Genomic DNA, 16,249 nt, shown 5'->3' with positions numbered 1-16,249 from the left:
ATGTACAAGTTTATTTGTTCTAGCTGGAAATGAAACTGCTTTGTTGGAAACAGTCGCTAAGGTTGGGTTATTTGGGGAAGGAGATCAGACAGTGAGGTCATCGGTCTCATCGGATTAGGGAAGGACGGGGAAGGAAGTCGGCCGTGCCCTTTGAAAGGAACCATCCCGGCATTTGCATGGAGCGATTTAGGGAAATCACGGAAAACCTAAATCAGGATGGCCGGGCGCGGGATTGGACCGTCGTCCTCCCGAATGCGAGTAACAGTCGCTAAAGAAACATTATTAATGTACTTAGTGCCTCCCATAAGGCTTCTGAAGACTACACACACACACACACACACACACACACACACACACACACACACACACACACACACAAAGCTTTTAATCTTGATTGTGAACCATTAACACAAACTGAACATTGACAAAGAGTTACAGGAGGCTCTCGTAAATTACTCAAATGGTTTTGTTCTATACAAACAAGACTGGGGTTCCCAAACCATTCTTCTGACAGAACACTTTGAGAAACCTGCCACTCTGATGGAACACCTTTATTTTGAAGGTTGATAGAACTTTAAAAATGTGAAAATTTGTTTTATTCAGTGATTACTTCAATTTTAAATCTTAGCTCATAACAAAATCTTAACGAATTTTCAAAAATAATTAGTATCTTTAAAATATTGGGGGACGGGAGGATGTTAAGACACCAGTTGCTTAATTTAATAGTTTATCATGGAGCACTTATTGACTTTTCGCAGAATAGCAGTATTTGGGGAACAGTTTGGGAAATCCTAGTGTTAGATACGCCCATACATCTTAAGGTGTATAATATACGTTGATGTTAATGTAATAAATACAGACTAATCACAGATTGGATTTCTGATATGTTGCTGCCACAAGAAGTCCATACGCGGAATTTTAGCTAACAAGCAGGATAAAACATGCACTAATTGACTGCTACATTACACATACGAGGTCAGTTCAAAAAATTGCAGAACTTTGTCCACGAAACTTTTTTGCGTTTACCTTCTACTCACTGTGCATGGTCTCCTTTGAAATACTCCCTCCACAATCGATACACTGTTCCCGACACTGTTCCCACTTGCAGAAGCAGTCTTGGTACGCCTCTTGCTGGGCTGCATAAAGTGCAGTCAGCGAATTTTCTTTTATCTCGTCTGTTGTTTCAAATCTTCATCCTTTTCAACATGGTTTTCAGCTTTGGAAATAAAATAAAAAGGAATCTGCAGGGGTCAGGTCTGGTGAGTACAGAGGATAAGGCACCACAGTGATTTTGTTTTTTGTGCAATAGCCGCACACCAACGGGGATGAATTCCCAGGTGCATTCTTATGATGCAACAGCCATGAATTGTCTTGCCACATCTCATGCCGTTTCCTTCTCAAATTTTCTTCCAAACGCTGCAACACGTCCAGACATTACCATCAATCAATGGTTTGTCCTTGTGCAATGAATTCATAATGAACTAATTCTTCAAAGTCAAAGAAAACTATCAGCACAGCTTTGCAATTAGACCTGACCTGACAACCTTTTTTTTGTCTTGGAGAACCTTTCCTGACCCTTTGTGAAGATAACCTTGGTCTCAGCATCATAACCCTAGACTCACATCTCATCGCCTGTTATGATTCTCTTACGGAACATCTCTTTCTCATTTGTGTGATCCAAAAGCTCTTCACAGATTGTGAGGCAAAGGTCTTTCTGATCCTGACTCATGAGCTATTGGACGAACTTGGTGGAAACATGACACATTTCAAGATGCTATGTCAGGATTTCTTGACATGATCCAACTGGAATGTTACATTCTTCTGCAATCTTTCCAACAATTTGTCTTTGATTAGCAGGACAATTTCACTGGTGTTCCTCACATGAGTGTTGTCAGTAGACTTCGAAGGGCGTCCAGAATGTGGGTGATCTTTAACTTCTGTCAGGCCATTTTTAAACCATGTGAACCATTTGTAACACCAAGTATAGCTTAAGCACTCATCACTGTAGGCTTCCTGGATCATTTGGTGTGCCTCTGAAAGGTTTTCTTGAGTTTCACGCAGAATTTAATGCAGATGTGTTGCTCATCGAACTCTGTCACCTTGAAATTCGCACACTGTGTGACAATGTCCTACTCAATAGAGCACTGAACAGTATTAACACACATACAACAATGAAACCTCCAGCAGTTACACATTAAACACAGGTGTGTGCTGGGATGGCAACAGCATTTCGCTCCAACACACCATTGGTGCAAAATTATGAAAGTTCCGGAATGTTTTGAACACACACACACACACACACACACACACACACACACTCTCTCTCTCTCTCTCTCTCTCTCTCTCTCTCTCTCTCTCTCAATGAATAAACGAGGTGGGAGTGTGATCTGTAGTAATCCGTGTTTCAACAAGTAACAGGAGAAAAACTAAATATGAAGGATTTTCTTTGATACAAAATACACAGAATTTACATCTTATCTATTTACAGTAACATTCAGTCACTTATCAATGTGTTTTGAAGTTACTATGGACTACATATCTACACCAAGAAAATGAAGCAATGTACATTAATCTACTCATGTTCTTCCTTACTCATTTCAATGGGTGCTCCAGACAAATCTTGTATATTAAGAAACTTAACCTAATTCGTTTTACCACCTAGCTCTACATTTTTTCAGGCAATGAATAATAAACGTTAAGATTTCAAATTTTCTTGTTAGTGATATAATGCTAACCTAACTGTTGTTAAATTATGTGTGTATAAAATCCTTGGCTGTTGTTTTATTGACATTGCTGACTAATCAGTGTAGCTGTTCCCTCCAACAAATCAACAACAGAATTCAATTACTGCCAGTCAAACCCTTTTAACAAACGTCAGCCATCTAGGCAAATCATAGCAAAAAGTACACTTCAGTTAAAAACTGGTCTGGGCAACAAAAGTAATCAGATTCAGTACAGCGATTCTCAAAAATTTAGCTGTACTAATTACAAACAAAGGAGAGCAATTATAAGTATATCAAAAGGAAAGTACAGCTCAGTCATTTCGCCTCCACTGAATTGTACAGAGATTATAATAACAACAAAAGTCTCTCAATAATGAAATCATGCTCGAGTATTAAAGTTCAGCATCTATGTCTATTTATTGAAGCAAGAAGGAAAGGAAAATTTATGTAACAGTAATTCTGCATCATCCAGCTACTGACTAGGTGTTCGCTAAAGTAATGAATTTCACAAGAGATTAAAACTAACCAGATCTTAATTCCATTTGGTTCATTTCCAGTAGTGCATCACTCTCCATTTTGAGGTCCAATGTGGAATGCCTTCTCCCTGAAAAATGGTTAAGAACATTTAAACAGTATCTTTGAAAGAGAGAGCGAGAGCTCTAAATTGAATAATGACAGAATCCTTCCTTTATTTAATTACATAAAGATTCAGTTTATGTTCTATAGATCCAAAAATGATATGATACTCATGGATGTGGAACATGTTAAACAGTAACATGGAAAACACAGAACATTTGAATATAATACTTACTACCCAGATTATTTGTCAGGAGATTGTCAAAATACGTGATTATGTTAAACTGGAACTGCTAATTTTTACAGAATACATAGTCAGAATGAAACACAGTTACACTTGTAATAAATTTATCATACACAAAATACCTAATCCTGACTGTTGTGACCATATGCTGTGAAAACTTAAATCTAACAGGCATTTTTACTTAAGCTGGTCTAACAGTCCCTGATAAAGATATCCAACTACAGAGAAGAAGGCGTTGCCTATCAAAAGGTCTTTCAAATGCTGTTTAAACTGTGCTTCATTTGACCCCAAGTTTTTAATGGTCACTGGCAATTGATTAAAAATTTGTGTTCCTGAATACTGGCCCGTTTTTGGACCAAGGTAAGTGATTTTAGGAAATACGGAAGCGTCCGATCCCTCCCGTCTGCTTTGACCCATGACATCACAAATATGGCGGGAACGACCATAAACCACGATTCCAATATGGCGCAGATAAAGTCGTTACGTACACATTATGAGGACGAAAATGCTTCGAGAAACAAACACACACACGTTCCACAAAAAGCCTGATGACACTAACGGGACAAGCGTGGGAAATAGGGGTTTTTTGGGTGGGGACAAACTAAATATAAACAAATTTAGACACCCACCCCATACAAAACCACGCAAAACGACGAAAAAAACTGACATCACAAAACTCCCCAAATACCACTAAACACATCATCTTGAATTGGACACTTCCCTTGACCTACATAGCTCAAAAACATCGCCCGATACCGATACCAACATTCACAGCCACACATTGGGATCGAACACTTCCCTTGTCCTGTTATCCTTATGACATCTCCACATACAGCCGTCCCAGGTCTGAGACGCCGGAACTTACAGTAAGCCTCATTTATTCATGGCATACTGAACATTACACGACTTCATCCAAAAATCCGAATAGTTGAAGAAATTTTATTAGAGACAACGCACTGTGCCCCATCATAGCTGACAACTGAAAACTGTGGACCTGTCAGTCATATCCATACCTACCAAAGACATAAAAAAAGCAATTTGCCAAAATTCACACACAATGTCACACTCGCAAACTAAACCAAAAACATCACCTAACACATCACCAGAGAGCACCACCGATCGCATCAGAACGACACCTACAAACACGCCACTCTCACTAACTAAATTCCGCGCCGTCGTGACGTCACACACCACAACAGCCTTACGTTACGGGCCAGAGCCAACGGGTGGGATCGGACGCTTCCATTGACCCTGATTTTAGGTCTTTATGTAGATTGTTCTTATTTCTAGTATTGATAATATGTATTGAGCTATTGGTTGGAAATAGAAACACGTTTGAAACAAATTTCATTAAGGGATAAATATACTGGGAAGCCGTGGTTAGAATACCCAGTTCCTTGAACAGTTTTCTACATGTTGTTCTTGAATTTACACCATAAATCTTATTGCACACTTTTGCACTTTAAAATCTTTTGCTCGGTTTGATTAGTTACCCCAGCATATGATCCCATAAGACATAATACAATGAAAGTAAACAAAGTATGCAAGTTTTTTTATACTTTTATCTCCTACATCTGACATCATTTGCATTGAAAATGCAGATTTGTTTAGGCGATTCAGCGATTCTGAAGTATGCCCTTCCCAACTGAGTTTATTATCAAGTTGTAATCCCAGAAATTATACACTCTCAACTTTTTTGATCTGCATGTCTTCATATATTATACACAAGCTGGAAGAAAATTTATTACAAGTCCTGAACTGCATATAGTGGATCTTTTCAAAGTTTAATGACAGTAAATTAGCTTTGACCCCTTTATTAATGTCAATGAAAATTTGATTAGCAGCCATTTCTAAATCTGTATTTGACTTTCAGTTTATTGCAATGTTTGAAACATATGCAAACTAAACAAACTAGCAATGTCTAAACAAACTAGCAATGTAACAGATATCATTACTGTACACAAGAAAAAGCAACGGACTCAAGCTAGAAGCTTGAGGAACACTACATCTAATTAATTCCTAATCAAATGAAGATTGATTGCTTATTCTACACATTTTACAATGATACCCTCTGTTTCCTGTTATAAGAACGAAAATAATTATTGACAATTTAATGTAAATGGATGGATAAAAGAATTCTACTCACCAAGCGGTGCTCGGAGAACACACACACACACACACACACACACACACACACACACACACACGAGAGAGAGAGAGAGAGAGAGAGAAAGGTTTAACTTTTACAAGCTATAGGAGCCAATGGCTTCTTTTTCTGGCAGAAGAGTTGAAGGGGAAGGAATAGGGGCAAAGGAAAAGGTCTGGAGAAGTTTTGGTGAACAGGGTACAGTCCAGAAAGTCACCCAGAACCTCAGGTCGGGGGAGACTTACTGGATGGGGTGAGAAGGAAACATTGATTACTGAGGGGCTGCACTAGCTGAGATTTGAAAACCTGAGAGCTTAAAGATGGAAGACAGGGTAATATGCAAAACAGATTACTGCTAAAACACTGTGCATGAGTTAATAGTGAGTGATAGGCTATGTGCCTTGTATGTAACAGAGGTGGGAATGGGTGGCAGCAAAAAATAGACAGGTCAGAAAATAAAAGATGTAGAAAAATAAAACGGAGTGAAGAAAGGAGTAATTACTGTGAAGAAATTCTGACACAGAAGAAATTAACGTAAATTAAGGCCAGGTGCATGGCAACCAAGGACACATTGTAGCGCTAGTTCCAACTGCAGAGGTCTGAGAAAACGGTGGCCGGGGTGAAGAATCCAGATGGCACATATGGTGAAACAGGCACTGAGGTCACAACTGTCTTGTTGTAGAGCATGCTCCGCAACAGCATGTTGTGTGTTGCCAGAGTACACCCTCTGTCTACGACTATTCATCCTAACTGATAATTTGGTGATAGTCATGCCACTGTAAAAGGCAGAACATTGTTTACATCGGCATGAGTACCACCCAGTTATCATTCAGGATGAATGGGCATAGACAAAGGGTGTATACTGACAACACACAACATGCTGTTGCAGAGCATGCTCTACAACAAGACAGTTGTGACCTCAGTGCCTGTTTCACCATATGCACCATCTGGATTCTTCCCCCAGACATCAGTTTCTCATAGCTCTGCAGCTGGAACGAGTGTCACGAGATGTTCTTGGTTCTCATGCAACTGGCCTTAATTTACGTTAATTTCCTTTCTGTGTCAGAATTTCTTCATAGTAACTACTACTTATTTCACTCTTTTTTACTTTTCTGCATCTTTTATTCCTGACCTGTCTATTTTTCACTGCCACCCGCTCCCACATCCGTTACATACAAGGCACTTAGTGTATCACTCACTACAAACTCGTGTACGATGTTTTAGCAGTAATCTCTGCCTTGCATATCACCCTGTCTTCCACCTTTAAGCTCTCAGGTTTTCAAACCTCGTCTGGCGCAGTACCCAACACTCAGTCTTTCATTATCATACAGTCAGTAAGTTTCACTGCTTGGTGAGTAAATTTTTTTACCTATTCATTTGTTTCCCGTTAGATAAGACTAACCATTTTGCAGCACTGCTTGTGACACTATAACATTCTAATTTACTTAAGTGAATGCTACGATTCACACAGTCAAAGGCTTTTGATAGGTCACAGAAAATCCCGCTGCCTCTAATCTGTCGAGACCACTATTACTTTTCTATATTGCAACAGAACTATTAAATTCATTACTGACACACTTAAAACATACCAATTTGTGAATGGGCAAGGAACAATTTGTGATTATTCATATTCCACTGAAAGGGTTTCATTGTGTAATTTCTCTGATATCACTGAATCAAAAGATTTAATGAAGACAGAATTTGAACAGCTTAACTGATCAGTTTGCAGCAATCTCAAGAAAGCAGTTGTCACAGCACTTTGCAAATACTGGAACTCACAATACTTTATTATATTCTATCATGGCATTTGTACAAAATTTGGCCTGAGCACAGTTTTCAAATTCCCAAACACACTGCCTCCATGCTAATTATCACCATAAAGAAAGAAAAGGTAACAATACAGTTAGGAAGGTAAACAATGAAGGGCAAAATACCTCTTTGTTATGGCCCATAGGACCAAAAAAGTCTTTCAGATGTGAACAACAATAAGCAATATTTGGCAAGCATAATTTTTCTGCCTCAAAACTGTTTGATAAGCAAGCAACTCTATAAGTATGTTCAGAGCAGCATTAAACCAAATTCTGGAATAGGTGACTGACCTTAATGCCAAGAGATGAAGTGAATGGACATGATTCCTAAAAGTTTTAATTCCACATTTAGACTAAATAGATACTGCTACAATAAACCTAGTGGATAACTAAGAACAAGCTGACCTAGCCCTAAATTTCCTTGAAAGAGGGAACAATGAAACTATCTTGAGCATACTCTGAGTACATCATTTTCCCCATGAGAATCCAGATTACTCCTGAGCAGTATTACCTTGCATGCTTTCATTCCCTTCACGCACTGAGAGTTCGGAACAAATCTGTTTATGATGATGCGTACCATTAAAATCATACCTGGTCTTAATTCAAAAATTTTATGTAGACCGCTATTTAATATGCATCTTTTCAGCATACATAAGGCAAATTGTCTGTAGTCAGCATGCCACAGTTCAGATCAAGTTTACATTATTTGTAGCACACCTGATTTACCACTACGTCCTTAAGTTTAAAAAAATCCTGATTCCAGTCTTACGTTAACGCCGATTTCAACCTTTTTAATAACTGCCTCTGCCCGAGAAACGTTTCAAACAGCCAAAAATACCATCTAATATACAAAAAAAGAAGAAATAACAGTTACGTTATCGTTAGAAAATGAGGATCAGCTTATTGGGCTTCTCACTGCATAAAACACTTAACTATATACAATTATTAGGGATTACAACAGCAACACCATCTAAATTTCTTCTAACACGTAAAACTCAGCGCAGGATGATGTACCGGTATTATTTAGCCCACTACTGGGCAAAATACATATTACAAAATTCATTCACATCCGACTCCTGGTGAATAACAAGTTTGTATTCGTCATACGTACGCTAAGCAGCAGGTGTAACAATGATATCAAAAACAACCGCTGCCAATTCATCTTCCCCTCGACACGTATTTGGTTCAAGCTTTACTACCGACCAAAAGCATCTTATATTTACGTGTTATATATCCTAAACTTATCCATGGAACGTAGTAACCTCGGGTATTTAACATGTTTTGAACAGACAGTCAAGTATTTTATCTTGCCACACGCCATATATTATACGTGTACTTAGAAATAAACATTTTGTACCTCTGTACACAGAAGTTTTACGCACTGACAGCTTCACCAGTTGGAACACCCAAATCTAGCATCAACCAACTGACATGTAAACAGCAACGGTCGCTAACACGTAAAACCCGCCTTTGATTCAAACACACACATTTGGCCAATACGGAAACGAACGACAAATGCATGCGCATAGTACCAAATACCAACATTGAAATAGATATTTACTTTAACTTTAAATAAATATGCAAGTAAATCGCAAATTCAGTACAAAAATTCGAACCTAGCAATAGACACACAAGTTAGAAAAGGATTTGGCAGAGAAGTTATAACTTTTTAAATAACAAACGATTATGTAGTGTCGATCGGAAATATCTATGTCTGAAAAGTTTGCTGTTGGTCAGATTCTCATTTTAGGTTTCGGCCGGTAAAAATATGTAAGACACTATACTAGCAGCAGTATTAATTGGTTTATTGTGTGTAGAGAGCTTCAAATAATACACGATAGATGTGAATTCGTCTCATCTGCGGTGAGTTCAGAGTTGTAATTCCTGTGACCATCTTTCGTTTGTAAAGGCCCGTCCACATGCAACGATCTGTCTGCGCAAATGTCTGCGCACATCACATCTGCGCAGACAGATCGTTGCGTGTGAACAGAAGATTTGCACCAACCTGAGGTGTGTGCAAACCTGGAAGTTGGAGTTGGAGGTTTGAGCGAAACCTCTCAAGTCTGTCGGTTCAAACCACATCTGCGCAGACAAGTTGGAGCGTGTGGACAGGAGATCGTCGCAAATCTGGCGCGAAACAGCTGTTTGCTCAGTCTAGTGTTTGTATTTGTGTGCACAGGGCATTAAAATGGCTGATACTCGTCAGTGTTCTCGAGAGTTTGTAAGTGAATTCATTGAAATATGCAGAAACCACCCATGTTTGTGGAAGATTAAAAGTAAAGAATATAGTGACCGAGACAAAAAGACAGCAGCATACAATGCTCTAATTGAAAAATTGCGGGCAGTTGGCGCCTCGGCAAACAGAGAAACGGTAATAAAAAAAATAATTTCGTTGCGAACTGGCGAAATTATTTGCGGATGGATGTCGAAACTTATAATTATCTCTTAAAGCATGTAACCCCTCATATTATGAGAAAAAGACTTGTATGAGAAGGGAAATTTCTCCTCATGAACGCCTGGCAGTAACATTAAGATTCCTAGCAACAGGAAGGAGCTACAATGATTTGGAATTTTCATCTGCAATATCGAAACAAGCATTGAGTGAAATAATACCCAACACATGTGAAGCTATTTACGCTTTCCTGAATGATGAGTTCATGAAGGCAAGTCAAGTAAATTAGTCTGTCAGCGAACTGTTTACCGAAAAGAGTTATCCAAAGTTCAGAAATCTAGAAGATCTGGTGTAGGAGTAGATCAAGTATACCAGCCAACGTTATGGTATTTTGATCTACTTGGCTTTCTTAGTGATCAAGAAACGCCAAGACCAAGCAGGAGTGAAGATGAAATTGGAGTGCCAATGTGCGAGGAAATGGAACACAAGGTTATGTAAAACAAAACAGGTTCGCCCTGCAATTCTCGCAGTAAATTTACGTGACAAAACTGCTTTCGCTTTAGCAGCCACTGTCTGCACCATTTTGACCGCTTTCTCTGTTTCCTGCGGTTGGTCTGAATGTTTTTTGCAACACAAGTTGCGAACACAGACCACAACAGAACTTCCTCCATTTCTATTTTTCAAAATAACTGAATTAAATTTTGACGTTTTCGGGGAGCGTAGTCGCTTGCCACTGATATTTCTTTTCTACACCGACAGATGGCGGGCGAGTAGTAGATTGGGGTTTGTGTCGTGTGAACACACCACATTTGCAGCGATCTTTTGCATGTACAGACATCTGCGCCGATGTCTGCGCAGACAGATCGTTGCGTGTGGACCGGGCTTAAGGGGATACGGAACACCTATCCCCGCAATGTTAATATATGCCTACTATAGGGAACATTTTCTCACAAACTACTGGAGACAGAGAGGTAAAAATTTTACTGTATGTGCATTCATATGTTACAACAATACTGAAACAACAGTTTACTGTCAAAGTATTTTCTTACAGAGATATTGTACATTTATTTTTAAGTAAATTTTTTCCATCGCTTTTTACTAGACTATCACCCCTAAGTCTTTTGTAAATCAAGTAATTAAAAAATCGTTGTTTCAGTATGTAATAGGGACCTATGTCACTACGTCATAAAAATTTCAGACTTCTAGGTTGACCAGTACCTGAGATAATGTTCCTAGATGAAGTAAAAAGTAAACTTACGGGAAACGGAGAAAGAAGATTAAAACATTCCTGATCCGTAGCTAATACCCCCTTCACAGTCTTCATAATCATCTTCAAGTCTTCTTTTGGCACCCCTCTGCACCTGTCTTGCTTTTTTCACTAATGTCTTGATTATATTATCAGCATGCCTTAGTCTGTGCTGATCTAAAAAGAACATAGCACGTACCGTACGGGAACCAACACACATACCCAACTTTTGAAGGACCTGGCATTTAGTTATATTTCCAAGATTGAAGGTTGCCACAGCATCATACACACCAAAATGTAGTGTATTAATTCCGACAAACACTGTTTTTGGGAGACAATGCCATATCACACTATTCAAGCACTCGTTGGGGTTCTGCGTTTTTCCGTGAAGACATTTCATCAGAAGACTTCTGTCAGCCAGATCTCTGAAAATGGGCTTTATTTCTCCCATGATGGCTGATGGTAGACTGTGGTGGTGAATGTATTTCTCTCCTGTTGTTAGTCCCCTATTGTATTTACACCAGCTGTTTTCACCTTTGGGGCACAAACCATGTTGTGGATGCTCATCCGTGGATGCGGTGTGGAAATATAAAGCCCATATAGCTCTCCTCATTTCTTCAAGATTGCCTGTATTTTGCCTGATTGCAAGGCCATAGCAGTTCTGAATGTGGTCTATTATGGAATCAGTCAATCTTCCTCTGCCATCCAAGGTTTTCCCATCATCTAGTTTTTTCCCTTTCATAACTGATTTTAACCTTCTCAGCCTGGCACCCATTCTCTTCTGCACATGTCCTATACATTCAAGTTTGCTTATATTTACACTGTTCCCATATGGTTTGCTTTCCAAAACTTCTTTGAATGTTTTAGAGTCACCATCTCCCAGATATTTGACATAGCGAACATTATACCACTGTGAAGAGCGATGAAAAATTTTCTTCACCCCAGCAACCTCCATGCCACCACTACTACCATAATAATTAGCAATACAGTCATCACTGTGTTCATTTTTCAGCCTGCCTGTGCACCTACAGTATTTAGACATTATTGCAACATCAATAACCTTGCCAGTATCAACACTAGTTGCTGTTACAACACCATTGTTGGAGGTGTGGCCCCTTTTCTGCCACGTGCCATCAAACGCCACTGTGAGGTCACGACTGCCGTCATTTTCTTCCACTGCTTCTTCCACAGCAACCTGCATTGACTTCTGTGCTACATCTTCAACTGCAGATCCTAGTACATAATTGTAAGCTTCAAACTTTGAAGGTGCACTTGGAAGATTTAGAACACCACATAGCATATCACCAGCTGCTTTGCCCTTACCAATTGCTCGCAATCCATAAACTAACCTAATATTTACACTATAAAGTTCAGTTTTCTTGTATCCATTATTTACAGTTACTGAAACCGAACTTGGAAACTTGCAGCTGTATTTACAAACACTGCATATTAAATTAAACTGGGCAGCCAGGCCAACATGGGATTCTACTTTCAGAGAAACGTTTCCATGACATTTTTTGCAGCACAAACTGTTTTCAAGAGCTTCACACAATATATTCGTATCAATGAGTTAAAAAACTTCATTCCCTCTATCAAGTAAATTATATTTCTCTTCCAAATCTCTTAGTTTTTTATGAGAAGCACTGTTTTCATTTGGTGTAAGTTCGTTCGGCAAATCAGTAATAAGTGGATTCACATTTTCCAACAGTGATGATGATGAACTGCTTTGCTTTGCTAATGAATCATTATTTCTTTTCTTTTGCCAGTTCACACGCTTTTTAAATACTTTTGCTTTAGCTCTAGGCATTTTCACTGCGAAAAATGAAGCACTAAATACGAAATAACTCAACAACAACTACTTTCTTATATCACACTGTTTACAAAACAGTCCCGCCACAAAGTCAAAGAGTAACTTGAGGAAACCAGAGAGAAACATTTTCGGGCAACTAGTGTATAAATAGTCGCTGGAAACCGGGATATTTGAATTCATGTCACTTTAAAGGTACTGCCAAAAAGTTCATGGTCAGCCACGAGAGACGTGTATAACTAAAGCGCAATACCCGATCTCACAAATATATAAAAATAAAATAGTTATAATTGTAGTAGAGCTATGTATGATACGTCATTTTAAAGAGGAAACATGGCAGAATATAATACGCCAATAAAAAAAAATTCGATTTTTTAACCCAAAATCCGATTCCGTATCCCCTTAAGACAGTGTATCGATGTCTGTTGTGTAATATGTACGATAATATCATAGTCGAAATGTATCGACACATACTTCATAAATTGATTTCATCTGCAATTTTTTACATGTTGCAGCTCTGTCAGCAATTGTGATAAATTAATACTCAGTTGCGAAACTGAGGCGGATCTTTGACGTATTTATTTGATTCATTTGCATCCACTGAAACCGGTGATAGATCGCGAATACGTATTTAAGAACTAAAATGTCAATTAGCTAAATGTTAAATGATTCCGTCGACGTCAAATGAGGACCAATGAAGGTATGCTCATTGAAATGGAATCTTGGGCAGCCCGTAGTGATTTTAAGTTTACATACGTGACGACAGTACCAGTAGCTGAATTGCTTGAGGTTTTCTTTAGATATGATGATGTCAATCTTTTTGAGACTGTTGTCAAAACCAAGTATAGGCTACGAAAGGTAGCCTTGTTTCAAAAGCGTTAAATCGGAAACGTATTGCGGTAAGGCAAACAAGTGTACTGCGTACGTCATACTTTTTAAAAATTATAAACCCTGCCACATATACTTACAGATGGGTATTTGAAATCGTCGAATCATCTTCGGCCCGAGGAAAAAAAAAAAGAAAAAAACATCTTTATCGCTGTCGGGCTTTCCCGTGCTGTTGAAGTTTCTCTCATGATTTATGCAATTTTTTTTTATCTAACATATAAGCGACAAAGTTACGCAGGAGGCAGGCGGCCGTTATTACAGTAACCAGTACTTCTGCATTGAGGCAGACTACTGTCTGTGAATGTTTGTTTCACGTACAAGTGGAATTTCTATATCTACATGCAGCAATCGCTCCTGGATATCAGATGATGGATAAATTCCGAAACGCTTCATGTAAAAAATAAAGTAATTCCTTACGTGATGTTTGACTTATACCATTGCAATCCAATCAATCTGAATGCAGAACTACTGTATGTATTTTATGTAAGGTGTTGAGAATAATATGGACTTCGTCATGTTTCTCTCTTGGCCCTAAAATAATAGTACAAATCATGTACAGGGCCGCATTTACGGGCAGGCTACAGTCGACAGTTGCAGCGAGCAGACCGAGGCAGCTTCGCGCGCCTGCCTCAACCAGTAAAGTAACGCGACTTTGTAAGCGGGTCTCGCCACAGCTTTGTCACAGCTATTTGGACTATAGGAGACTACCATTTTTGCCTGCAGCCTTTAGCGATTTGCAGCTGAAAGCTGGCAACAGTGCTGCTAATTGTCAGGGATCTGCATATGTGCTGACTCGACTATAGCTGGGCTGCAACTTAGTGGTCTCCACCACAAGACTTGAAAAACAAAAATTTAAAATATGATGTTTGTTTTGTTTTAATAGTATGTTGTGGTCAGTTTACAGTTACGATTCCCGGTGGCTAGTCACACACGCGGCACTTAAGTTAACGGAATTTTGGAAGTTTGAAAGGAGTTTGGATTTCGCGATAAATTTCTGCCGTATCTCATTTCATCCAAATCAGCCCCCATAAAATTCTCTACTTCCTGTGGAAAGACGCGGATTCTTGTGTCCTTGAAGCTGGGGAAAATCATTTTCAGATAACTTTATTCGTTAAAGAGATATTGCAAGAAGGGTACAAACTATCTTATTATCCACGTAATTTAACAGATAACTTTCTGATTCGCTACATTGCAGCGAGGTCAAGCAATCATCATGAGTTACTTGGCAAGAAAATATTTCTCCACGCAACTATCTAAAGTGGTATTTCAATACAGCTAAATATCCACGATATTATACGTAGCTTTCGGGGGCGCCGGCTTATAAAAAATATGGGGGGGGGGGGAACCATATGGGGGTCTTCTTGCCCCGGAAATTTTTCTAAATTTTCGATGAAAAGTAGTGAGTTTTAAAGTTTTTTAAGCATTTTAGAGTCATATGATCAACGTTAGAACCCCGAAAACTGGAATCTCGATAACTCACACTCCGGGAAACCCGACAAGCCTGATATTTTTTGTCTTTGAAAAAAGAAACAAAACATAACAGGCACGCTATTTTCGTAAAAAGCTAATTTAATTTACAGTAATAATCATGCTTATAGACTATTACAGAGCAGTGAATATATGGCTCCTAAAAGACTGAAATTATATTTAAATGAATCCTAAACTATCATTTCAAGACTAACACATAAAATACTGCTGTCGCACAGTAATAGCACTTCGATTAATAAGTGAAATAGCTAATTTAAGCTTACTTTGACTAAGGCTCAGGGTTCATTAAATAAAAACAATACCTCAAAGTTAATGCTTCAATACAGTTTATAGAATTAATACAGTGTGCCTAATACTTTCAGTCAAAAAGTATGTAAATAGCGGGTTTTAATTGGGTCTTACACCCTAAAAATATTTAAGTATTTTAAAATAACTAATACAGTGCTATAGTAATACAGTACTGAAGTAGTACGAATAATGCATGATTAGGGCTAGTGTGTCTTTAGAAAGGTGCAAATGTCGGCCGTCTGACTGGATTACTGAATATGTAATCGGCCATGACTGGTGGGATATCCAAAACATCTCGGTGGGCATGAAGAAGAGCCAAATTGTTCAATCGCTTCTGTCCCATTGTTGACCGGACATATGACTTCAGACGTCTAAAGGCTCTAAATGACCGTTCTGCTATTGCTGTCGTGATTGGAACTATTTGGAGAAGCTTAATGCACTTTCTTACATCACGCACGTTTTTTTAGGACCAGTTGTTTTTTATTAGCGATATTGGCTAACATATTCAGGTGTAAGCGCAGTCTCTTAATGTCCAGGTCATTTTTGAAAAACTCAGTCGACTTTTCCAAATTTGTTTCACCTCTGTTTACTAAAAGCAAGCACTCTTGTTCAACTGCAATCACCTGTGTGAGTCCAGTTAAGA

The 16,249-nt window shown here is 38.6% G+C and overlaps 1 protein-coding gene across 8 annotated transcripts in view; it reads right to left on the bottom strand.

Moving 5' to 3' along the window:
* Positions 1–16,249, bottom strand: part of LOC126480439 (muscle M-line assembly protein unc-89-like) — a 263,864-nt gene that overhangs the window by 141,299 nt on the left and 106,316 nt on the right. For 7 of the 8 annotated variants that reach the window (XM_050103867.1, XM_050103868.1, XM_050103871.1 and 4 more), the window contains exon 2: positions 3,250–3,327. In XM_050103867.1, the coding sequence (XP_049959824.1) occupies positions 3,250–3,327 (78 nt within the window). Of the gene's footprint in view, positions 1–3,249; positions 3,328–8,854; positions 8,984–16,249 lie in introns of those variants that run through there. The other variant, XM_050103870.1, reaches the window with a different exon arrangement.

The sequence above is a fragment of the Schistocerca serialis genome, chromosome 1 (assembly GCF_023864345.2).
Source record: "Schistocerca serialis cubense isolate TAMUIC-IGC-003099 chromosome 1, iqSchSeri2.2, whole genome shotgun sequence".
NCBI classification, from domain to species: Eukaryota; Metazoa; Arthropoda; class Insecta; order Orthoptera; family Acrididae; genus Schistocerca; species Schistocerca serialis.
The sequence above is the reverse complement of the archived record's forward strand: the minus strand, read 5'-3'. Positions and strand labels throughout refer to the sequence as shown.